Source organism: Oncorhynchus nerka, linkage group LG18 (assembly GCF_034236695.1).
Source record: "Oncorhynchus nerka isolate Pitt River linkage group LG18, Oner_Uvic_2.0, whole genome shotgun sequence".
NCBI classification, from domain to species: domain Eukaryota; kingdom Metazoa; phylum Chordata; class Actinopteri; order Salmoniformes; family Salmonidae; genus Oncorhynchus; species Oncorhynchus nerka.
In genome coordinates, this window is record NC_088413.1 from 55,978,272 (window position 1) to 56,004,905 (window position 26,634).

Consider the following 26,634-nt stretch of genomic DNA (forward strand, 5'->3'; position numbering starts at 1 on the left):
GATTTTTCCACTTCACAATAACAGCACTTACAGTTGACTGGGGGAGCTCAAGCTTGGCAGAAATTTGTCGAACTGACTTGTTGGAAAGGTGGCATCGTGACAGTGCTACGTTGAAAGTCACTGAGCTCTTCAAGTAAAGCCATTCTACTGCCAATGTTTGTCTATGGAGATTGCATGGTTGTCTGCTCGACTTTATACAACGGGTGTAGCTGAATCCACTCATTTGAAGGGGTATCCACATACTTTGTATATGGTAGCAGTCAAAAGTTTGGACACACCTACACATTCAAGGGTTTTTCTTTATTTTTTACTATTTTCTACATTGTAGAATAATAGTGAAGACATCAAAACTATGAAATAACACATATGGAATCATGTAGTAACCAAAAAAGTGTTAAGACATTCAGAGACACTCCCTCAAAACTTGAGACATCTGTGGCATTGAGACATCTGCACATTTTAAAGCATGCTTTTTAATCAGCTTCTTGATATGCCACGTGTCAGATCTGGGATCTTTTATTTCAGCTCATGAAACATGGCACTAACACTTTACATGTTGCATTTTTAAATTTGATTTAACTAGGCAAATTCTTATTTACAATAACGCCCACCCCGGCCAACGCTGGGCCAATTGTGCGCAGCCCAATGGGACTCCCAATCATGTCGAGATGATACAGCCTTGAATCGAACCAGGGACTGTAGTGACACCTCTTGCACTGAGATGCAGTGCCTTAGACCGCTGTGCCACTTGGCGCAGTTCAGTATATATTTCAAGTGTTTATCAGGGTGGCAGGTAGCCTAGCTGATAGGAGTGTTGGGGCAGGAAGGTTGCCGGTTCAAATCCCTGAGAAGACGAGGTGAAAAATCTGTTGATGTGCCTTTGAGGAAGACACTTAACCCTAATTGCTCTAGAGCTGCTGTCAATAATGGCTGATCCCTGGTTCTGACCCCACTTTGAGGGTGTCATTTCCAATTCACACTTACATGTGTGAAATAGGACAAATGTAAAGCACCTAATAAACTATTAAGAGGTTTGTTAGGCTCAGTATAATATATCTTTTTAATTGCTTGTGTAATACAATAATGACATCACAATATTCCATGTTCACATTAAAGAGTAGAAATATTTAAGAAGAAAAACAACCAAGGCTATAATTTTTTGGGAGTAATTTTATGTTAGACAGCAACAGGAAGCATGAAAGAAACCCAAAACTGCAGTATGTGGACCAATACCATAAAACAGACAACTGAGAAAACAGGTATGCAAGAGTAACACTTGCTACTAATAAATGAGAATTATACTGGTAAAATATGATCGTATGATGGTGCTAAAGAAGTACATGTTACTTCAATCTAAATAAACCATTTGGGTCTGACAACTAAAAATGTATTGATTACATGATCAAACTGAGGGGCCAATCCTCCAATCTTAAAAACAAACGGATTTAGATCTAATTATACCGCACACATGTATTTATTATTCATGACAAGGCATTTAAGCAATCTCTGAATGTTCCCCTGGTCTATGCACAGTAACAAACACACACATACAGTAGTAAAGTAATAAAGTGACAAGTACTGAATGACTACACATTTAATGCATTTGCCTAAAATACTGGTAACCAGTAATGGGGATATAACATTCAAAAATACCTTCTGGACCAAATAGTATTGTTATACACGACTTAAGAATGCAGAGGAAAAAGTAAAATAAAATGGTTGAAATTCCATTAAAACTACTTTTTAAAAGGCTTAATATAGATTGCTGGTAATCTTTTTTTCTTTTTAAGAAAATATAAATTGTGCGACTGAAGCTTACAATACACTGCTGGCAGTAGCACCGCCGGTTTTCATGGAGACCTGATACAACAGAGCCATCCATGGAGGTGCCATACGTTTGCTGTCAGAGACTCCCGAGAAAGAAACAATTAGGTGCCTCTACCTGCAAACACTACAACATCCCCAACACTAACTCTAACGCTGCAGATATCACTTGGTGGATGCAGACAGCAGCCAAACTATAAGATCACTGATACAGAGAGAGACAAATAAAGGGGCAGTGGGTGGGGACAGAGTGAATGAGGAGAAGTTGTAGTGTCTGGTCTGGTCCAGCAGGGGGCAGGCTAAGCGTTGACTCAGTTGACTTGGTCCAGGGCACTCAGGAGCTCCTCGCCCTGCAGCAGGATCTGGCGACCCCCCACGGGGGCGTTGACCTCACAATCATATCGGGTCAGCTGAGGAAGGGTGAAGGGTGAGCCGCTGCCCTCCGATGAGATGCCAAGCAGACGGCTTGCCAGGTCTAAGAGAATATGGGTCATTAGTGTCATTGTTTCATGTAAACGATGTGTAAAACATGCAGAGGCATAATACCAGGCCTCGGCTGTTTGGTGTTCGAGGACAAACTACCTGTAGGCAGGAGCAGTATGGTCCTGTTGGAGGGAGCATCAGCGTGGCTCAGCTCAGACACTTTGAGCTTTTTACCTGGACCAGGACGGTCCTGGAGCAATCCCCCCTGGGAAAAACAGATTCAGATAAGCACTCAATATGAGCCAAAATGTTTTTGAACACAATATCTCAACTAAAATGAAAAACATTTTACACATAATGAATTGATAAGAACTTTCCTACACACTTACTATTCCGACAGCCTGAGACAGAGACATCTTCCTCTTGCGCTGTGCATTCTGGGAGGCCAGTGACCTAAGGGAGATCTCCCTGTCCATCTGAGGCACCCTGGAGCACAACAAGTCAGTCACACACACCATGTCAGCACAGTGTTTTGTTTTGAGGAGAGGCTCAGTTTGAGGGAGTGTGTCTGTTTGTGTGTGTGTAGGGGGGCTTACGTCTTGGTGAGTAAGGAAGCAGGGCAAGAGCTATCTGCTGGCTCCGGGGCTGCCAGGGCTGGGGAAGCTGCCAGGCTGCCTGGGGCATTGAAGGGGGAGCCAGGGTAGCGGTGGACCTCCTGGGTGAGGTGCACAGAAGAGCACTCTAGGGGTTGGGCTGGGCCACAAGACAGAGGCTCCTCTGGAGACAGGGTGCGCAGCTGGAAGTCATCATCCATGGGGATGTACGGAGCCAACATCTCCAGGTCCAGGTCCTCCATGGCCTACAGGTGGAAACAAGCACATATCAGATCATCTCTTCCCTGATTCAAGTTATATCTCTTCCTCATACCAGCTGATTTACATTGACATTTTAGTCACTTAGCGGACGCTCTTATCCAGAGCGACTTACAGTTAGTGCATTCATCTTAAGATAACTAGGTGGGACCACATATCAGTCATACTAAGTAAGATGTTCCTCAATAAAGTAGCTATCAGCAAAGTCAGCACTAGTAGGGGGGCGAGAGGCCCAAGAGACCAGAGGTGGCAGAACAGAATGCTAGAATCCCAAACAGATATACAATTTGACTAAAACATGATCATTTCAATACATTTGTATACGATCACGTGTGTCTACTATGCGTGGGAATACTTGGGAATAGATTCTCAAAATGAAAAATCAATTGAAGCTGATTTCCAGGTGTTTTTAAAGTATTTAATGTCAGACAATGAAAATTTGAAAAAATTACATGTATTTTTGCTCAGAAAACTTCGGCCCACAGACTGCCAGTCAAGGAACCCTGGTGTAGGGTTTCAGCATAGCCTGAAGGTATGGAGAGATAGTTCCTCTTGCTGCTCCGTAGGCAAGTACCATGATCTTGTAGTGGATGCGAGCTTCGACTGGAGGAGTATGGGAGAACCTGGGAAGGTTGAACACCAGCCGGGCTGCAGCATTCTGGATAAGTTGCAGGGGTTTGACGGCACAAGCGGGGAGCTCAGCCAACAGTAAGATGCAGTTGTCCAGACTGGAGATAACAAGTAGCTGGATTTGGACACGCGCCACTTCCGGTGAGAGGTAGGGTCGTACTCCACGGATGTTATAGAGCATGAACCTGCAGGAGTGAGCCACTGCTTTGATGTTTGCTGAAAACGACAGGGTGTTGTCCAGAGTCACACGAACGTTCTTGCACTCTCAAAGGGGTACACCGTGGAGTTTTCAAACGCGATGGCGAGATCTTGGCCTTACCCGGGAGGAAAAGCAGCTCCGTCTTGTCGAGGTTGAGCTTGAGGTGGTAGGACCACATCCAAGCGGAGATATCTGCCTGACATGCAGAGATGCGTGTCGCCACCTGGGTGTCAGAAGGGGGGGAAAGAAAAAAGTAGTTGAAAGTCATTAGAATAGCAACGATAGGAGAGACCATGTGAGGATATGACAGAGCAGAGTGGCTTGGTGTATAGAGAGAAGAGGGCCAAGAACCAAGCCCTGGGGGACACCAGTAGTGAGAGTACGTGGAGCAGACACAGATCCTCTCCATGTCAGTGGTAGGAGTGGCCTGCCAGGTAGGATGCAATCCAAGAGTGTGCAGAGCCTGAGACGTCCAGCCCTGAGGGTGGAGAGGGGGATCTGATGGTTTATGGTGTCGAAGTCTGAGAATAGATTTAGGAGGATGAGAACAGAGGAGAGAGTCAGCTTTGGCAGTGAGGAGAGACTGACGCAGAGAAGAGCAGTCTTGGTTAGGGTCAAGAAGATTGTTCTGAGATAGCGAGAGAGTTGGTCAGAGACACCACGCTCTAGTGTTATGGAAATAAAAGAAAGGGACACCGGTCCATAGTTTGACGTCAGAAAGGTTTAGTGTTGGTTTCTTGAGGAGGGGAGTGACTCTGGCCATTTTGAAGTCAGAGGGGATGGATGAGTTGATGAGGGAACAGAAGTTCCCAGAGATGTTCTGGGGAAGGCAGGAGGGGCTGGGTTGAGCGGGCAGGTTGTTGGGCGGCTGGACCTCATTAGTCACATGACTTCATCTGGAGAGAGAGGGGAGAAAGGGGTCAAGGCGTAGGGTGGTTCTGAGTGAGTGGGACCAGTGGACTCATTAGGCTGAGTGAATGAGGAGCGGATGTCATCAACATTCTTTTCAAAGTGGCTGACAAAGTCCTCTGCAGAGAAGGAGGAAGAGGGTGGAGGATTAGGGAGGGAGGAGAAGGGTTAGAGGCAGAAGCTTGAAATGTACAGTCATAGAAAGTGGCTTTAGCAGCAGATACAGACCAAGAGCAGGTAGAGAGTAGGGAGTGACAGGATGATAGGTCCTCCGGAAGTTTAGTTTTCCTGCCCGCAGCCCTGTTCTGTAAGCTCGCAAAGAGTCACTCAGCCAGGGAGCAGGTGGGGAGGGCTGAGCCGGACGGGAGGAAAGGAGACAGTGTGAGTCACGGGCTGCGGAAAGGGAGAATAGTAGGGTCGAAGAGGCAGAATCAGGAGGGAGAATTATTTAGCAGAAGGGAGATGATAGGATAGAAGAGGAGAAAGTAGCGAAGATTTCAGCTGCGCATGACCATCTGGGTAGGGGCTGAGTGGTTAGGGTTGGAGGAGAGGGAGACAGAAAATGAAACAAAGTAGTGATCAGAGACCTGGAGGGGGGTTGCAGTGTAATTAGTAGGTGAACAGCCTCTAGTTAAGATGCAGGTAATACGCTTGACCTCCTTGTGAGTGGGAGGGGACTGGGAAAGGGTGAGATCAAGCGTATTACCTGCCTTGTGAGTGGGAGGGGGACTGGGAAAGTGGGAGGGGGACTGGGAAAGTGGGAAGGGGACTGGGAAAGTGGGAAGGGGACTGGGAAAGTGGGAAAGGGACTGGGAAAGGGTGAGGTCAAAAGAGGCAAGGTTGGAAATAAATTAAGGCAGATGTCGAGAGGTTGAAGTCGGTAAGTGTGAAGAGAGGTGAGCCATTGTCAGGAAATTAGTTTATTAAGGTGTCAAGCTCATTGAGGAACTCTAAGAGCACCTGGTGGGCAATAGATGACAATGTTAAGCTTGAGCGGACAAGTGAGTGACAGCATGGAATTCAAATGAGGAGATGGACAGGTGAGTAGAGAAATTTAGAAAATCTCCACTTCAGGAGAAATGAGTAGCCCTGTTCCACCACCACGACAACCAGATGCTCTCGGACTAGGAGAGAAAACGTAGTCAGATGGAGAGCGGCTGGAGTAAGTGTTCTCAGGGGTGATCCATGTCTCTGTCAGGGCCAAAAAGTCAAGGGACCAAAGGTCAGCAGAGGCCGAGATGAACTCTGCATTCTTGACCGCAGATCGGCAGTTCCAAACGCTGCCAGAGACTAGGAATTCACATGGGTTGTGACTAGGAATCCACATGGGTTGTGCCCACAGAGTAAACTAAATTAAAAGGGTTGTAGCCAAGGGGTGGGGAGTGTCTGTAAAGCCTACAGGGAGTGGCGTAAACTGGTATAGAAAACACACACACAGTTGACAAAGCTACAAAAGAGAAAAATTAAGTCTGAAAATAACTAGGTAAGATACTCAAGTGAGAGTGGTGTGATTGTGTTTCATTCGGGTCTACCATTGTACTGAGATGATGGTGAAGTCCATTATGGTCCATAAATGACCATATGCATACGATTGACCAAAGAATTCAAACTCACATTCAAGTCATACACTGAGTGTACAAGACATTAAGAACACCTTCCTTATACTGAGTTGACGACCCCCCCCCTCCCTTTATAGGCTCAATTCATCAGGGCATGGACTCCACAAGGTGTCGAAAGCATTCCACAGGGATGCTGGCCCATATTGACTCCAATGCTGAGTGTGTAACTCAAACTTGTGAAATGTTCCTGATCGTCACACATGGATATTGTAGCAAACTTACAAATAGTGAGGATTTTTTAAATGTATATTAATACAGCTAGTCTACCCACAATGTCTCACCATAGATTGGTACCGTACCTGTAAGGTGAAAGGAGTCTTTGGCTCTGGGTCGATGGCAAACAGTCTTTCCACCATGTCCAGTTTAAACTCAGCACTGATGTCAGACTCCATTGGGAAACAGAAGTCCAATGGGCTGTCAGGCTGCAGATGACATTACATTGGTTAAAGACTAGTATTTGAGAATTTTTGACATAAACTTTCCATTGATTTCCTGATAGGCAGTTTCAAAGGGTCTCTATCTGGATGTGATATCCCTGCTCACCTCAGTGAAGCTGTGGCTGCCTGGGGTGCTGGAGGAGTCTGGACCAGTGGACACCTCAGTGGTGTCCACTGAGGTGTTGGGGACCAGGTGCTGATCACTGGGGGGCAGCAGAGAGAGTGGCAGGGCCAGCTTGTCACTGGTGGAGGGCAGCATCACATCCTTGTAGAGAGGCACCTCCTTCTGCAGGATGTCAGAGTCTGCAGGGACAGGAAAGAGGGGGTCAAAGAGTCTGTGTTGGGACCAGTAAAGTGTGAGTCCTATCACTAATTATCTTGTTCATTTCTACTGACCGGGGCTGCTGAAGTCCAGGGAGATGATGGTGTCTCCAGCGGCCGGGGCCAGAAGGGTGAGGGCCTCTGGTTCCTCCTTCAGTCGGTCATACAGGCTGGACAGGGGCTGGGTCTCCACCGCCCGGGTGAACAGCTTGATCACATCCAGCTCTGGGCTCTTCTCCTCCTTCAGGAGCACAGGGGACACCTCTGGCTCAGACCTCTCCTCTTCCTCCAGCTCCTTCTTCACAGGCTTCATATCCTCCGTCTGCTCCAGAGACAGCATCATCTTCTCCTCCTCAATGCCACTGTAGCAGGAGCCAAAAACAGTTACATATCAATGCATTACTCCCCCTTACAAAGTGAACATCTGATTGTTTGAGTCAAAACCTAGTGGAGTCAGTCCCCTAGACAGTTTAAACCCCCCCTTCAAACTATCCTATTTAAAACACACTCTGGGGTCCATAACTATACCTGAGCACATAGTTGACACACACAACACACTGGGGCTGGGAGTTCTTGTTGTTGTAGATAACAGTGGCCTGAGTCTCCACCCACACAAAGCCTCCTCTCTTAGCCAGCATGCGGTACTGGCCTGTGCTCACCTGGCCCTTCGCAAACACTGGAGAGACGAAGAAAGAGGGTGAGAAAAAACTATGAGAAAAGAGACAGCAAGTAGCTTGAACATTGTATTATGTACCGAAGCCTATTGCGAACATTGGACATTTCCAGCCTGTCTGCTTTCCGGGGGAATATCTTTGCATGGTCATGTTTTGGTAGGGGTGCTTACAGTTGTGATGAGTCTTCATGAGGTGGTCTGAGTCCAGGGCGTGGTAGTACTCATACACAGAGCGATTTAACAGGTCCTCTGGATCATAGCCCATCAGCTCAGTGATCCTTGACAACACAGAGATAGGGGACAGGTTAATCCTACTGTTTATTGGACACCAGGTGGCTCTGTGGCACTACATTCAGGAGCTTCCTATTCTTTTCCTCAAATATTTGTGTGCGAATACAAGTCATTTTACTTTTCAGGGAAAACATTTTTATGCAACATATATTCTTACAGCAATAGCCCTGATATGGAATAAAGATTTGTGCAAGATTCAGTATTATTCTACTACATTACGTTGGTGCTGCAGTCAGTGGAGTGGTAGGTCTCAGTCTCACCTCTCATCACAGTAGGTGAACTTCATGTCCAGTGTGTGGCGGCTGAGGAAAGTCTTGGTGTCCAGCGGCGCCTCGATGTTGGAGGGGTGGGGGATGGGGTCACAGACCAGCACCAGGTAGGGGACGGACGGCTCCTTGTGCCCACCGGGGCTCTGCTCAGCTGGGGATTCATGGACCCGCACATGGCCTGAGCAGTGGAGAACCTTCCAGGTGGCTGATTTGACATTGACAGTGCGCCCCCTGTTGGTGAGGGTACATTTCATCCGCAAGAAGAAGCTGCGTTCTGTGTTTGGTTCCTTGGACTTTTTAGAGGTCCCTGAACAGACAGAGGAGAGAGAGATGAGACTGAGGTGAAGAAATAAAAAATTACATTTAGTGTTGGTGTGATGTGCAAAAAGGAATGTAGCAGTTTACCAGTGAAGCAGAGTGAATGCCATGGGAAGACTGTAGCCCACTAATCACTGACCTCAGGGATGGTGGGGGGAAATGACAACCGGTTCTGACTCGGTTTTGCTCTGAGCTGCTAAACTTCAGCGCTGCACTATTTGTTACTCTGATATCCCAGAGTGCTGTGTGTAACACAGTTGTTTCAGGAGAAACCTTAGTTTGTGTTTTCATAGGGGCGTCTCACCTGTTCTGTGTACCAGCATCTCCCTCAGCTCCTCATGGTCACAGGGGTGTGTGTACTCAAACACACTAAGTCCTGTCAGGTCAATCTGTCCATGGACAGAGAGGAAAGACATTTAGAAACAAACATGTTCAAGCAAAGGGAAGAATAGCAAAAAGATCTGCATTCTTTATCGGTCTGTCCTAGTCAGTGGTCTCTGACCTACCTGTGCCAGACCCAAGCACTTGTTGACATTCTCAGAGAGATAGATCATGTCCCCGTCCTCAGACAGCACCATGAGGAAGCCCTCTATAGCCTTCAGATAGGAGCCATTCAGCTGGGAGTCCATTTCACTCTCCTCCTCATCGTCTAGAGAGAAAGAATAAGGAGGTAGCAGAAGGGACCGCGTGGTGACTGGGATATATGATTACAAGCCAACGCACATGCTTGTGGGGCAAGGCACTAGGACATACACAGAAAGAGTGCACAGAGGCAGGAGGACAAAAGGATCTATATCCTCCTGTCTGCACGTTCATAGATCTCCCAGAGCTGCCCTGGCTAACAAAGGCTGCTCATCTCTTCACCATCTCTCTCTCGTACACCCACCACTTAACCTCCAAGGTACTTTGGACACTACAAACATATATATCCTCCCCCTCCTTCCCCTGGGGTACTGACCTTTGCTCAGCAGATTCCTCATGTGCAAGTAACTGATGGCCAGTCTCATGATGGAGGCCTTGTCCAGGTTGGAGGTGACACTGTGGGGCAGGGGCAGCTCCTGGGCCAGCTCGTAGAACACCTCAGATTCCTTCCCCCTCCTGCATCGCGCCGCATCCCGGGACTTCTCCTTCCTCCGGTCCGAGCTCACCCTGCTGTTGGAGACAGGACAATCAAGGCAAGTTAGAGTCTGGGTCCAGACCAAACACACACCACCAGGGCTTGCATTGTTGTGGTGTCTGCCTGCTCTTCTCTGTGAGCTGCTCACTCAGCCACTGGCCAGACACAGAGGTGAAGGATGCAGGGTCAGCAACAAGCTCTCAGTCCAGCCATCTCACCACAGCAGGCTCATTTACATACGCTGGCTCAGTCTGATTGGAAGCGCAGCGATAACCCATGGAGTGATTGCCAAGGAGACGGGGCTTGGTTGTGTGTGATGTGCAGTACTCCCTCCACTCTGCCTGCTTGGTGCACCGCCTATCATCCTAACATTTTCTGCCAACAGTCCCATCTTCCACTACTGAGACAGCAAGGAGGGACAGACAGAGCTCTTTTGGAACACATACACTTACAGAGGAAGCAGGTGGGAGGAGTTATAGGAGGACAGGCTCATTGTAAGGGCTGGAATGGAATCAATGGAACGGTAACAAACAAACACATGAAAACAAAAAAGTATTTGACTCTATTCCTTTAAAGTGTACACTGCATGCAACAATGACCATTGCAGGAACAAAGGAGCCTCTTCTGAAACGTGAAAAAAACCTAAGAATGCAGGCTAGACCTCGGATTCTCGAAGATCGGTCCCTCAGAGGTCCGAATACAAAACTAGGCCAGAGTGATTCTCCATTAAGGGAGGGGATGTTAAAACATATTGGCTGGTGTAATAGAGCTCAATTACAGGCTTCATACAGTGCATTCAAAAATATTCAGACCCCTTACACATTTTATTACAAAATAAAAAAATATCTACACACAATACCCCATAATGGAACGTTAGCTGCACCGCCCACAACCGCAGTGCTCCCAAGAGGGTGGAGGGGTCTGCACAACGCATCACCGGGGGCAAACTACCTGCTCTCCAGGACACCTACACTACCAGATGTCTCAGGAAGGCCATAAAGATCATCAAGGACAACAACCACCCGAGCCACTGCCTGTTCACCCCGCTATCATCCAGAAGGCGAGGTCAGTACAGGTGCAATCAAAGCAGGGACAGAGAGACTGAAAAACAGCTACTATCTCAAGGCCATCAGACTGTTAAACAGCCACCACTAGCACATACAAGCTGCTGCCAACATACAGACTTAAAATCATTGGCCATTTTAATAAATGGAACACTAGTCACTTTAATAACGCCACTAATAATGTTTACATATGTTGCATTACTCAACTCATATGTATATACTGTATTCTATATTATTGCATCTTAGCCTATGCCGCTCTGACATTGTTCATCCATATATTTATCTATATTCTTATTCCATTCCTTACTTAGACGTGTGTAGTAGGTACTTGTGGAATTGTTAGATATTACTGCACTGTCGTAACTAGAAGCACAAGCATTTCGCTACACTCACAAAAACATCTGCTAACCATGTGTATGTGACCAATACAATTTAATTTGAACGACAAAGCAAAAACAGGTTAGGAAATTTGAGCAAATTTATTAAAACAGAAATACCTTCACATAAGTATTCAGACCTTTTGATATAAGTCCACCTGTGGTAAATTCAATTGATTGGACATGATTTTGTAAAAAGCACACGCCTATCTATACAAGGTCCCACAGTTGACAGTGCACGTCAGAGCAAAAACAAAGCCATTACGTCAAAGGAATTGTCCGCAGAGCTCCGAGACAGGATTGTGTTGAGGCAGACATCTGGGGAAGGGTATCAAAAAATGTCTACAACATTGAAGGGCCCCAAGATCACAGTAGCCTCTAGCCTCCATCATTCGTAAATGGAAGAAGTTTGGAACCACCATGACTTTCTAAAGCTGGCCGCCCAGTTCAACTGAGCAACCGGGGCAGAAGGGCCATGGTCAAGGAGGTGACCAAGAACCTGATGGTTAGTCTGACAGAGCTCCAGAGTTCCTCTGTGGAGATGGAAGAACCTTCCAGAAGGACAACCATCTCTGCAGCACTCCACCAATCAGGCAGTAATGGTAGAGTGGCCAGACTGAAGCCAATCCTCAGTAAAAGGTATGAAGGCACACTTGGTGTGAGCCAAAAGGCACTTAAAGGACACTCAGACCACAAGAAACAAGATTCTCTGGTCTGATGAAGCCAAGATTGAACTCTTAGCCAGAAACCCAAGCTTCACACCTGGAGGAAACCTGGCACCATCCATACAGTGAAGCATGGTGGTGGCAGCATCATGCTGTGGGGGTGTTATTCAGCGGCAGGGACTGGGAAAATAGACAGGATCGAGGGAGAGATGAACAGATCCTTGATGAAAACCTGCTCCAGAGCGCTCAGCGAAACCTGAAAATAGCTGTGCAGCGACACTCCCCATCCAACTTGACATCTGCAGAGACGAATGGGAGAAACTCCCCAAATACAGGTGTGCCAAGCTCGTAGCGTCATTCCCAAGAAGACGAGGCTGTAATCACTGCCAAAGGTGCTTCAACTGAGTAAAGGTCTGAATACATATGTGAGTTAATTAATACATTTGCAAAAAAGTATAAAAACCTGTTTTTGCTTTGTCATTATGGGGTAGTGTGTAGAGTGATGAGGTGCTAAAAACTATAATAAATTTGAGAATAAGGCTGTAAAATAACAAAATGTGAAAAAAGTCAAGGGTCTGAATACTTTCTGTACGCACTGTACTTTAGAAAAGCTCAAAGGGAATTGAAAGGAGGTTTTATTGATGCTGAAAAAAGGCCCGCTGAAAACAAAGACAATAAAACATCTTTCAATCCCCTTCAGAGTTTGCATTTTTATCTCCCAAATGTGATCACATGCTTTGCTTATTGTCGGTCTGGTCCGGATGTATAGAGGCATGTAGAGATTGTAGACACCAATGCATACCAGGGGATTCTGCTGAGTTGGACTCATAACCCTACATTAAGGAGCGTAAATCAAACAAAGTGTGCAGCATTCCCCACAAAAATAAAGACGATATAAAAGCCCTCAGAAACTTGAAATGTAATTGATCTGTTACAAAGTTACAGTAACATAATTATGTTTAGAGGCTGTCTGAAAATGAAGAAAATGCATCAGATAATTGAATTGACATTGTTTTTATATAAAAATGCACTACTAGCCTGCACATTTCCCAACATTTTTAGAGTACAGAAACACATCCCTACTAAACAGTTGACAGAAGCTGATCCACCTGTATGTAGGTCTACATGTTGTCCTACATGAGTAGCCTAGATGAAGATCTGCTTTGTGACCAAAATATTTGGAATTCTTCAAGTTGAAAAATGTAGGAGCAATGAAAAAAAGTCAGCTATTAAAGCTAGATTCTTAAATTGAAAGTCTAGGTCACACAGCAAAATAGTTAGGCGCATATGTGAATATAATGGTTGCACTGTAGAGCCCTGTTCTCACTGAATGTCTGCAGGTTTTGCATAATGTGCATGATGAGACAAAGGACAATTTGACCAGCAGCATTTTAACAGACATATGAAGAATTTACCGAGTCCACCCACAGTGCTCAGAATGACAGAAATCACATTTACATTTAAGTCATTTAGCAGACGCTCTTATCCAGAGCGACTTACAAATTGGTGCGTTCACCTTAAGACATCCAGTGGAACAGCCACTTTACAATAGTGCATCTAAATCTTTTAAGGGGGGGTGAGAAGGATTACTTTATCCTATCCTAGGTATTCCTGAAAGAGGTGGGGTTTCAGGTGTCTCCGGAAGGTGGTGATTGACTCCGCTGTCCTGGCGTCGTGAGGGAGTTTGTTCCACCATTGGGGGGCCAGAGCAGCGAACAGTTTTGACTGGGCTGCGCGGGAACTGTACTTCCTCAGTGGTAGGGAGGCGAGCAGGCCAGAGGTGGATGAACGCAGTGCCCTTGTTTGGGTGTAGGGCCTGATCAGAGCCTGGAGGTACTGAGGTGCCGTTCCCCTCACAGCTCCGTAGGCAAGCACCATGGTCTTGTAGCGGATGCGAGCTTCAACTGGAAGCCAGTGGAGAGAGCGGAGGAGCGGGGTGACGTGAGAGAACTTGGGAAGGTTGAACACCAGACGGGCTGTGGCGTTCTGGATGAGTTGTAGGGGTTTAATGGCACAGGCAGGGAGCCCAGCCAACAGCGAGTTGCAGTAATCCACATTTAGATTATGCTAATTCATATAAAAAGGGAAGCAACAATGTGCGGTCCTTCTTAAATAATTCTGATGCGCAATTTGAAGATGTTAAACGGTCTACATTTACTTTTCAAGACGAGTAACGAATGGCAAAATCACTAGCTTATGTCCCATAGTAGAAAAGTTGACCTATTCTATTGGTCAGTTTGTCTAGGCTACAGAAAAATACAAAAAAGTAAAAAAATGTATGAGTGATGCCACAGAACACAATGTTAAGCTTAAAATGTTGCTAAACTATGATTTGTTCACATTATAAGAGCAGCAATGCGCACAGGGCAGTATGCTACACGTGAATGTTTGTTCTATAATGCAATTAGTAAGAAAACACTTATCAAAAGAGCACTGCACATGCAAGCAGTTTTACAGGGCAGATGAAAATATCTGTTTGAAATTTAGAAAGAAGGGAGATCTAATATGCAACAAACTAGCATGGGTTACTAATATGACTACGATTGTGCCATTTGGCTACTTACTGTAAAATGAAAATTAGTTGATCAAATAATAGCCTCCATGGATATGGTCCAATTTTGTCTAGGCTACTTTGAAGCAAGGTAAGACATGCCTCATAATATGTAAGAAAACATTCAAGTTTCAAACAATTAAGTATATGCCTTCAAAATGCATACTGCCTCCAGCTCATTGCAAAGTGGTGTGACGTGCTGACGAAGCCTGCCTGCCATTGCCTATGCATTGGCTGTTGAGATGCTATGGCAGCAGCTCTCACACTCCCTGACAGAGTCTCCACTCAAAGGCTCTGTATCGGTATGCTGCACAATGTGATAAGATACACAACGAATATACTGTACACACAAACCAATTTAATTCCACATAGTTAATTAACCTATAGACCGATAAGCATGACCAGTCAAATGCATTTCCCCTCGACTGATATTTCCATCAATGAATAAGCTAAAAAGCATTATTTCACAATGCCATTTTTTCCTTCTCCCAGACAATTGGTAGGCGCCAATTTAATATTAATTCATTAATAAATAGGACAAAAAGCTGGCTATTACTGGCTAATGGAAACCCTGGATGAGACTAACTCATGCATTCCCTCAGCCTGAAGTCAAACAGACAGGCTGGCAGTCAGTCAGTCTGTGCCTCAAGCTGACTGTGCAGGTCAGGAGCTCAGTCAGCGGAGGCCAAATATTTATACCAGGGATAAAATCAACAAGATTCAGCCGCTGGACGATTTTTTTGTTGAGCGAATGGTCAGGGGGCCGGAACATAATTACAAATAATTAGATGCTCAAACAGTTATAATGTTTGACTAAAACAATTTCAAACCTGTGCCTACATTTGTATACGATCAAGTGTCCCTCTTGTGTAAGAATACTTGCGAACATATTTCTTAAATTGAAATGATTTTTTACATTTCCAACAATTACAAATGTATATATTATTTTTTTGCTCAGAAAGCTTGGGGGGGACAAATAAAACCACCCATGGGCCCAATTCTTCCCGCAGGCCGCCAGTTGGGGAACTCGCCTACGTCAGCTCTGCCAGACTACATCAGGACCTGACTGTCTGCCTCTCTGGGGTCCGAGTTTGAAAGATGATCCGGTGTGTTACGCAACCAGTTCTGCATAGCATAAACACACTTCTCACCCTCCGGGCCCCTGTTACAGAGACCTGGCCACAGCCCAGAGCAATATCTTTCAACTAACCAACCACTGCTGCTAAGAGGCAGATCAAAATTTTAAAAATCTGAGTATCTAGGTCTTCACCTGTGGAAATCAGCCACATGAAAATCTAACCTAGCATTTAGAAAAATATCTCTGTGCTTAGTATTCGTAAGGATTATATTCAGATTTAACTGACAACTATGGCTTATGCAGAGACAGGAATTCCCTGGACAACTATTTGAAAAGGTGCTGGTTTAGGTTGGAGGTCAAATTCTACAAAGTGAACTCTGTGCAGTACAAACAAAGGCAAGTACAGCATACAGGAATCTTCTGCTGCAGTTTTAATTGTGCATTGCCCCATCCACAGTACAGATGGGAGGCTGTTTTTTCCTTTGTCTAAAAAGCAGGGAAAGCACTGCATTGATCCTCATCAGAATCACAAGTATAGGCTGAAAACAAAGGCTAAGAGAGGCCACCATTACAAAACATCTCTACGCACATGCATGGTCTCACAGATATATCATAGGCCTAACTATCACATCTGTTGTATAATGTTAGTCTTAATTGCCCTGTTTTATAATAACAACAAATATATTATATAAGACTTGAGGATAAAGCTCAGTCATGCAAACAGGTGGACATGGGTCAAAAGACAAGTCTCACATTCAGTGCTGTAGAAAGGCATCATCAATTTTATTGTAACCCCATTCCCTGACTGATTTAATAAAATGGACTGACCTGCTTTTACTTGGAACTGTTTGGGGTGATCTGTCACTAGCGTCCAGTGTGAAGGAAAACATAGCCTCGTCTGTTGTGTTACATAACCTCTTTCAGGCTGTAAAGTGCCCCAGAGGACAGTAGAGCACTGTGCAAAACACTGTTCACAAGCTGTTCTAACCTCTTTTCAATTGACCAGTGATAAATTACAAATGTCTGATTTCTACAAATTGTATTACAGCCTGCATGTATCTCACAAAACCAAATTGCTCAATCTCAGACACAATCGCTCCAGGCTATGGGTTGATGCTCTTGTATAAAATGAAGCTCATGATAGGTCCATCCTGTAGCTACAGGTTTAGTACAGAACAGGAAGTAGGCTAGCCCTATGCCTATGATAAATATATTTAAGACCACAGATCATGAAATACCGATAGGACTACTTGTGTGTGTATGTATGTATATATATATATATATATATATATATATATATAAAATATTAAAACAGATGGTATGTTCAGCGTAATGGCCTTTCCCTTCATTTGGCCAAGGTACACAGAAAGTTCCAATTAAATTCACCCAGTGAATTGTCACACACACTTCGTGCCAGGAACTCCCATTGACGTCAGGCTCTCAGTGATTAAGAAATCAGATCACAACAACCTGTGTAGACTGCCACACACAAAATCAGTGTACCATAACATTAAAATAACCTTGCTACTTTTTGCAATGGTTTTGCTTTCCATTTATATAAAACCTGTGGGCAAAGCAGTGTTGTGTAAGTAGAGCGGATGTTCCCGAATTCATTTTAGCAGTTCTAAGTAAAATAAGAACTACATGGTCAATAAAAAGGTAACACGTTTAGCCCCCTGTATGAGTCAAACCTCACAACATACATAAATATATTCCCTACATGTCTAAATTCTGCCCACCTACACCCAGAGAATGTTATACTCAACACAAACAAAACCATTTTCCAGCCTACCTCGGTTCACTCTAAGTGGGCCAATGGCAACTAAACCACTGAAATTATAGATGGGCCAAACAACAACTTCAAATTGAATTTGGAATATTTTAAAGAAAAATCACTAACAGCAGTATCTTCCAATAGATTAACCTCTTCACAATGACATTGTTCATATTATTTCAGACAAGATAACAGAGTTGAAATACCAAATATTAGTAGTCACGTGCTTACTTACGAGCCCCTAACCAACAATGCAGTTTAAAAATATATGAGTAAGAATAAGAAATAGAAGTAACAAGTAACTAAAGAGCAATAGTAAAATAACAATAGCAAGACTATACGGGGGGGGGGGGGGGGGGGGGGACCGGTTAGTTGAGGTAATATGTACATGCAGGTAGAGTTATTAAAGTGACTACGGATAGATGATAGAGTAGCAGCAGGGTAAAAGAGGGGGCAATGCAAATAGTCTGGGTAGCCATTTGATTGGATGTTCAGGAGTCTTATGACTTGGGGGTAGAAGCTGTTCAGAAGCCTCTTGGACCTAGAGACGTGGTGCTCTGGTACCGCATACCATGCAGTAGCAGAGAGAACAGTCTATGACTATGGTGGCTGGAGTCTGACCATTTTTAGGGTTTTCCTCTAACACCGCCTGGTATAGAGGTCCTGGATGGCAGGAAGCTTGGCCCTAGTGATGTACTGGTCCGTTCACACTACCCTCTGTAGTGTCTTGCGGTCGGAGGCCGAGCAGTTACCATACCAGGCAGTGATGCAACCAGTCAGGATGCTCTCGATTGTGCAGCTGTAGAACCTTTTGAGGATCTGAGGACGCATGACAAATCTTTTCAGTCTCCTGAGGGGGAATAGGTTTTGTGGTGCTCTCTTCACGATTGTCTTGGTGTGCTTGGACCACGTTAGTTTGTTGGCGAATTGGACAACAAGAAACTTGAAGCTCTCAACCTCCTCCACTACAGCCCCGTCGATGAGAATGGGGGCGTGCGCCGTTCCTTTTCCTGTAGTCCACAATCCTCTCCTTTGTCTTGATCAAATTGAGGGAGTGGTTGTTGTCCTGGCACCACACGGCCAGGTCTCTGACCTCCTCCCTATAGGCTGTCTCGTCATTGATCTGGCCTACCACTGTTGTGTCATCGGCAAATTTAATGATGGTGTTGGAGTCGTGCCTGGCCATGCAGTCCTGAGTGAACAGGGAGTACAGGAGAGAAGTGAGCACGCACCCCGAGGGGCTCCTGTGTTGAGGATCAGCGTGGCAGATGTGTTGTTACTTACCCTTACCACCTGGGGCAGCCCGTCAGGAAGTCTAGGATCCAGTTGCAGAAGGAGGTGTTCAGTCCCAGGTTCCTTAGCTGAGTGATGAGCTTGGAGGGTACTATAGTGTTGAACGCTGAGCTGTAGTCAATGAATAGCATTCTCACATAGGTGATCATTTTGTCCAGGTGGGAAAGGGCAGTGTGGAGTACAATAGAGATTGCATCATCTGTGGATCTGTTAGGGCAGTATGCAAATTGGAGTGAGTCTAGGGTTTCTGGGATGATGGTGTTGATGTGAGCCATGACCAGCCTTTCAAAGCACTTCATGGCTACAGACGTGAGTGCAACGGGTCGGTAGTCATTTAGGCAGGTTACCTTAGTGTTCTTGGGCAAAGGCACTATGTTGGTATTACAGACTCGGACAGGGAGAGGTTGAAAACGTCAGTGAAGACACTGTCCAGTTAGTCAGCGCATGCTCGCAGTACACGTCCTGGTAATGTGTCTGGCCCACCTAGTGAATGTTAACCTGTTTAAAAAGGTCTTACATCGGCTGCAGAGAGCGTGACCACAGTCTTCCGGAACAGCTGGTGCCCTTATGCATGTTTCAGTGTTATTTGCCTCAAGTGAGCATAGAAGTTATCTCGTCTGGTAGGCTCGTGTCACTGGGCAGCTCTCGGCTGTGCTTCCCTTTGTAGTCTGGAATGGTTTGCAAGCCCTGCTACATCCGACGAGCATCAGAGCTGGTGTAGTACGATTCGATCTTAGCCTTGTATTGATGCTTTGCCTGTTTAATGGTTCGTTGGAGGACATAGCGGGATTTCTTTTACGCTTCCAGGTTAGAGTCCCGGGGTATGTACGTACAGTCACTGTGGGGGGGACGTCCTCGATGCACTTATTGATAAAGTCAGTGACCGATGTGGTGTACTCCTCAATGCCATCGGAGAAATCACAAAACATATTCCAGTCTGGGCTAGCAAAACAGTCCTGTAGCGTAGCATCTGCTTCAGCTGACCACTTTTTTATATATTTTTTTATCTTGTCACTGGTGCTTCCTGCTTTAATTTTTGATTGTTAGCAGGAATCAGGAGGATACAATTATGGTCAGATTTGTCAAATGGAGGGCGAGGGAGTGCTTTGTATGCATCTCTGTGTGTGGAGTATAGGTGGCCCAGAGTTATTTTTCCTCTGGTTGCACATTTAAGGGCTGAGAGAAATTTGGTAAAACAAATTTAAGTTTCCCTGCATTAAAGTTCCCGGCTACTAGGAGCTCCACCTCTGGCTGAGCATTTTCTTGTTTGCTTATGGAGAAATACAGCTCATTAGTGCTGTCTTAGTGCCAGCCTCTGACTGTGGTGGTATGTTAACACCTACGAAGAATACAGATGAAAACTTTCTCTGTAGGTAGTGTGGTCTACAGCTTATCATGAGATACTCTACCTCAGGCTAGCAATAGCTCGAGACTTCCTTAGATATTGTGCATCAGCTGTTATTTAGGTCTGCCGCCCCATATCTTACCAGACGCCGCTGTTCTATCCTGCCGGTATATCGCATAACCAGCCAGCGTGTATGTTGATCTTGTTGTCGTTCAGCCACGACTCCGTGAAGCATAAGATGTTAGTTTTTAATGTCCAGTTGGTAGTTTAATCATCCGCGTAACTTGTAGATTTTATTCTCCAAGAATTGCACATTTGCTAGCAGAAAGGAGGGAAGTGGGTGTTTACTCTAGAGGTTGACCGATTATGATTTTTTTAACGCCGATACCGATTGGAGGACCAAAAAAAGTTGATACCGATTCAAATCAGCCAATTTTTTATATTTTTTATTTGTAATAATGACTATTACAACAATACTGAATTAACACTTATTTTAACTTAATATAATTTAGCCTCAAATAAATAATGAAACATGTTCAATTTGGTTTAAATAATGCAAAAACAAAGTGTTGGAGAAGTAAACGTGAAATATGTGTAAAAAAGCTAACGTTTAAAATTCCTTGCTCAGAACATGAGAACATATGAAAGCTGGTGCTTAAAGTTTCCAAAACTGTCAAAATATTGTCTGTGAGTATAACAGAACTGATATTGCAGGCGAAAGCCTGAGGATAATCCAATCAGGAAGTGTCTCTTATTTTGAAACCCTTCTGTTCCTATGCATGCCTATCCTCCATTTAAATGGATATCAACCACCTTCCCTAAGGTGTCAGTCTTTAGACAGATTCAGGCCTTTATTTTGAAAAAATGAGCATGAAAGATCACATTGCGTAAGTGGATAGGTGGGGGCCCTCAGAGTGAGTTTTTGCGCAACTGAGTAAAGCCGCCTTTGTTCCTCCCGCTGTTATGGAAAAAGCTACACACTCGGTTGATATATATTATAAAAACTACCTGAGAAATGATTATTAAAAAAACTTTTGACATGTTTGTGGACATTATGGAGACTATTTGGCATTTCCGTCTGCGTTGTCGCGATCACTCTTTCCTGTGGATTTCTGAACATAATGCGACAAACAAACGGAGGTATTTTGGGGTATAAAAATAATCTTTATGGAACAAAAGGAACAATTGTTGTGTAACTGGGAGTCTCGTGAGTGAAAACATCCGAAGATCAAAGGTAAATAGTTAATTTGATTGCTTTTCTGATTTTCGTGACCAAGCTTCCTGATGCTAAGTATACATAATGCTATGCTAGGCTATCGATAGACTCACACAAACGCTTGGATTGCTTTCGCTGTAAAGCATCATTTCAAAATGACGACAGGTGGATTAACAAAAGGCTAAGCTGTGTTTTGAAATATTGCACTTGTGATTTCATGAATATTTTTTTAATATTATTTGACTGTTGCGCTATGCTATTCAGCGGTTGCTGACGAAAATGATCCCACGACAGGGATGGGTAGCGTCAAGAAGGTAACTGACTTGCCTAGTTAAATAAAGGTTCAAATAAGGTTTTACATTTTTATTTTATTTTATTTGGCCAAATCGTTGTCCCAAAAACACTGATTTCCGATTGTTATGAAAACTTGAAATCGGCCCTAATTAATCGGCCATTCCGATTAATCGGTCGACCTCTAGTCTATTTGATCGCCTACGACCGCCCTCTGGCCCCTTGCTCTGCCTTCTCTTCACTCAAATGACGGGGATCTGGGCCTGTTCCCGAGAGAGCAGTATACGATTCACGTCGGGCACGTCAGACTTGTTAAAGGAAAAAAAGGATTCTGACAGTCAGTGGTGAGTAATAGCAGTTCTGATGCCCAAAATATATTTTTGGTCATAAGAGATGGTAGCAGCAACATTATGTACAAAGTAAGTATAAAAAAAATTACAAACAAAGAAACAAACAAAAAAACAATTGGTTAGGAATACGTAAAACGTCAGCCTTGTTCTCCGGCGCCATCTCGTCATTGTAGGACTACACCAAATTACACTGAACAAACATAAAACGCAACATGTAATGCGTTGGTCCCATGTTTCATGAGCTGAAATAAACCCCAGAAATGTTCCATACTCACAAAAAGCTTATTCCTCTCAACTGTTGAGAGCATTCCTCCTTTGCAAATATAATTCATCCACCTGATAGGTGTGGCATATCAACATTCCTGTGTATACCTTGGTCGAACATGTCACATTTGTCTTCTCAGGACCAAGAAGGTCAAGGTAGCCAACAGGGTAAGGGCTCGATTCAATCCGTATCGCTGAAGTTCAGCGCTATAGTGCGACAGAAATTTAAAGGCAATGTTGCCGCGTTCAGAGACTGCATTCACTGTAAACGCTGCATGCACTACATGGCAAAAAGTACTCGCATCCCATTCCAAAATCATGGAGTTGGTCCCTCCCTTTGCTGCTATAACAGCCTCCACTTTTCTCAGAAGGCTTTACACTAGATGTTGTTACACTGCTGCAGGGACTTGCTTCCATTCAGCGACAAGAGCATTAGTGAGGTCGGACACTGATGCTGGGCGATAAGGCCTGGCTCGCAGTCGGCGTTACAATTCATCCCAAACGTGTTCGATGGCGTTGAGGTCAGGGCTCTGTGCAGGCCAGTCTAGTTCTTCCACACCGATCTCAACAAAACATTTCTGTATGGACCTCGCTTTGTGCACGGGGGCATTGCCATGCTGAAACAGGAAAGGGCCTTCCCTAAACTATTGACACGAAGTTGGAAGAACAGAATTGTCTAGAATGTTATTGTATGCTGTAGTGTTACATTTTCCCTTCACTGGAACTAAGGGGCATAGCCCGAACCACAAAAAATAACCCCAGACCATTGTTCCTCCATCAAACTTTACAGTTGGCATGAAGCATTGGGTCAGGTAGCATTCTCCTGGCATCCGCCGAACCCTGATTGGTCCGTCGGGCTGCCAGATGGTGAAGCGTGATTCATCACTCCATATTACGTGTTTCCACAGCTCCAGAGTACACCACTCCAGCAGACGCTTGGCATTGCGAATGGTGATGTTAGGTTTGTGTGCGGCTGCTCGGCCATGGAAACCCATTTCACGAAGCTCCCGACAAAGTTATTGTACTGACGTTGCCTCCAGAGGCAGTTTGGAAATCGGTAGGGAGTGCTGCAATCGAGGACAGACAATTTTTATGCGCTCTGTGGTCCCATTTTGTGAGCTTGTGTAGCCTATGACCTTGCAGCTGAGCCGTTGTTGCTCTTAGACATTTCCGCTTCACAATAACCGCACAAACTGTTTAACAGGGTGGCTCTAGCAGGGCAGACATTTGACTTGTGGAAAGGTGGATTACAATGATAGTATGCCACGTTGAAATACTTCTGTACGGGCCATTCTACTGACAATGTTTGTCTATGGAGATTGCATGGCTGTGTGCTCGATTTTATGCAGCTTTCAACGGATGTGGCTGAAATAGCCGAATCCATTAATTTGAAGGAGTGTCCACATATACTACATGGACGACAGTATGTCAGCTCAAACAAAAATGACCTTGACGTTTTAATCGCGCTGTAACGCTGAACTTCAGCGATACAGATTGAATCACATACCCACATCTTGCGACCTCTTGGCTGTACACTATCCCTTACCGGAGAGAAGAACCTAGCAAGTTAACGATCGCTTATTAAAACATCATGAAGCTTAGTTAACTATCAGACAACTAACAAGCTAGCTGGTAGTTACTAGCTAACTAACGTTGTGTGTGCGTGTGTGTGTGTGTGTATGTATATATATATATATATATTTTTTTTTTAAGTATAGTTGTCTATCTAGCTAGTTGGCTAGTCTAGCTTTACCTTGTTATCTATATAGTTAGCTACTGTGGTAACGTTAGCTACGCAAATGCATCAAAATATAACGTTAAAAAAATATAACAGAAGCTAGCTATCTATTTATTTCGATTTTTTTTTTAAACATTGGCGAGCTAGTAAACTAGAGGTTAACGTACCTTTTCTTTTCGGGGACAACTCCTGTGTCCATTTCAGGATGAGGACAACCGACTTTCTGAGCACAAACTCGAACAATCAGTAGCTACTGTACTGTGACGTTAGCTAACGTTAGCTATCAAACTGTGTTTGTCGGGCCCGTACGGAAATGAGCGAAAAAAATCCACGTAGCTATTAAAACAATTAAATCCGTAACTTATGTTTTCCTTAAGTGTCGTTGATCAATGCAGTTCGGAGAGGTCAAGCCTCCATCGCGGAAAGTCAAAACATGAGTGCAGAAGAATGTGTTTTCATTCCTTCGAAATGGCATGAGGTGCCACGCTGGAGAGGTTGCTTGGAACAATGTTGTAGCTAGTTAGCATAGCAGCTAGCTGATCAGCTGCTTATCCCCTCCCACTTCTTCCTGGCCTTTTCGGGAGCGCGCGCTATCGCAACCCGCCCCTGCTATCCGGGGTCCTTGGGACGTCCCGATCAAATTGAAGTTTACATATAAAAATGGGTAGGGGTAAGGGTTTAGAGTGAACCTCTCTCTACCTGTGCTTGAGGAGACGATGAATATGATATCTTTGAAGCCCATGATCATTCAATTCAAAGTCCCATTAGTCTAGCTCTGCAAACGTTATGTAAAAATACGTTCAGTACTAGTCTATACATAATGAATCGCATACACAGATTTTAGATGTTATCGCAGCGAAATGCTTATGTTTCTATCTCCAACAGTGCAGTGATTTATAGTAATACAATAACAATAAACACATGATTCAAACGTGTAAAAAATAATAACAAGACATTAAGACAGAACGAGCAATGCCAGAGTCCGGGGTATAAATATATATAAATGGTGTGTATATTAATAGAACAGGTGTGTAGCCTGCAACAGTATGTATATTGGATATCTACCTGGACTATTGCATTGACGCTTTATTACACTGACTCTCTTATACCGACTCTGCACACTCACTGGACTCTACCCACACACTCACGCATACAGTGCATTCAGAAAGTTATCAGATACAGCCTTATTCTAAAATGGATTACATTTTTTCCCCTCATCAATCTACACACAATATCCCGCAATGACGACATGAAAACAGTTTTTTTTTTAAATGTCTGCACATTTATAAAAAATAAAAACAGAAATAACTTATTTAAGTATTCATACCCTTTGCTATGTGACTCGAAATTGAGCTCAGGTGCATCCTGTTTCCATTGATCATCCTTGAGATGTTTCTACAACTTGATTGAAGTCCACCTGTGGTAAATTCAATTGATTGGACATGATTTGGAAAGGCAATCGTGGGAGAAGTGCCTTGGTCATGGAGGTGACCAAGAACCCTATGGTCATTCTGACAGAGCTCCAGAGTTCCTCTGTGGAGATGGGAGAACCTTCCAGAAGGACAACCATCTCTGCAGCACTCCATCAATCAGGCCTTTATTGTAGAGTGGCCAGACGGAAGTCACTCAGTAAAAGGCACATGACAGCCCACTTGGACTCTCAGACCATGAGAAACAAAATTCTGTGATCTGATGAAACCAAGATTGAACTCTGGCCATCATGCGGGATGTTTTTTAACGGCAGGGACTGGGAGACTAGTCAGGATCAAGGGAAAGATGAACGGAGCAAAGTACAGACAGGTCCTTGATGGAAACCTGCTCCAGTGCACTCAGGACCTCAGACTGGGGCGAAGGTTCACCTTCCAACAGAACAATGACCCTAAGCACACAGCCAAGACAACGCAGGAACGGCTTTGGGACAAGTCTCTGAATGTCCTTGAGTGGCCCAGCCAGATCCCAGACTTGAACCCAATTGAGCATCTCTGCAGAGACCTGAAGATAGCTGTGCAGTTATGCTCCCCATCCAACCTGACAGAGAAACTCCCCAAGCTTGTAGCATCATAACCAAGAAGACTCAAGGCTGTAATTGCTGCCAAATGTGCTTCAACAAAGTACTGAGTAAATGTGATATTTCAGTTTAACTTTTTAATACATTTGCAAAATTGTCTAAACCTATTTTTGCTTTGCCATTATGGGGTATTGTGTGTAGATTGGGGGGGGGGCAATTTTTATGGAATGTGGAAAAAGTCAAGGGGTACTTTCCGAATGCACTGTACTTACACTGACACTCCAACACACACATACACACACCACTTTCACACTCTACATACTATACTGATTCCCTAGTCACCTTTACACCTACCTACATGTACATATTACCTCAACTACAAACATCGTACCCATGCACATTGACTAGTTATCGGTACTCCTTGTATGTAGCCTCAATATTATTTATTATTTGCAAATGTTCTTACTTTTTAACTCTGCATCATTGGGAAAGGGCTTTTAAGAAATTATTTCACAGTGAAGTCTACTGTTGTATTCAGAGCACGTGACAAATAACATCAGAGAAAGTTTAAGCTTTTGTGGCCCTGTCAATGTGGATGGGGGAGTGCTCTCTCTGCTGTCTCCTGTAGTCCACGATCAGCTCCTTTGTTTTGTTGACGGTGAGGGAGAGTTTTTTTTCCTGGCACCACTTCGCCAGGACTCTCACCTCCTTGTAGGCA

General features: G+C 44.4%; 1 protein-coding gene across 1 annotated transcript; it reads right to left on the reverse strand.

Moving 5' to 3' along the window:
- Positions 1 to 1,152: 1,152 nt before the first annotated feature.
- LOC115146158 (hypoxia-inducible factor 1-alpha) lies at positions 1,153 to 24,446 on the reverse strand. The gene is made up of 14 exons (XM_029688048.2): positions 24,076 to 24,446; positions 9,744 to 9,937; positions 9,292 to 9,434; positions 9,090 to 9,174; positions 8,459 to 8,774; positions 8,079 to 8,185; positions 7,763 to 7,910; positions 7,310 to 7,596; positions 7,020 to 7,216; positions 6,776 to 6,898; positions 2,844 to 3,106; positions 2,637 to 2,733; positions 2,407 to 2,512; positions 1,153 to 2,299 (listed from the first exon to the last, which is right to left on the reverse strand). Exons 1-14 carry the CDS (start codon positions 24,105 to 24,107, stop codon positions 2,136 to 2,138), a joined length of 2,262 nt encoding a protein of 753 aa, XP_029543908.1. The 5' UTR covers positions 24,108 to 24,446; the 3' UTR covers positions 1,153 to 2,135.
- Between the last annotated feature and the right edge of the window lie 2,188 nt (positions 24,447 to 26,634).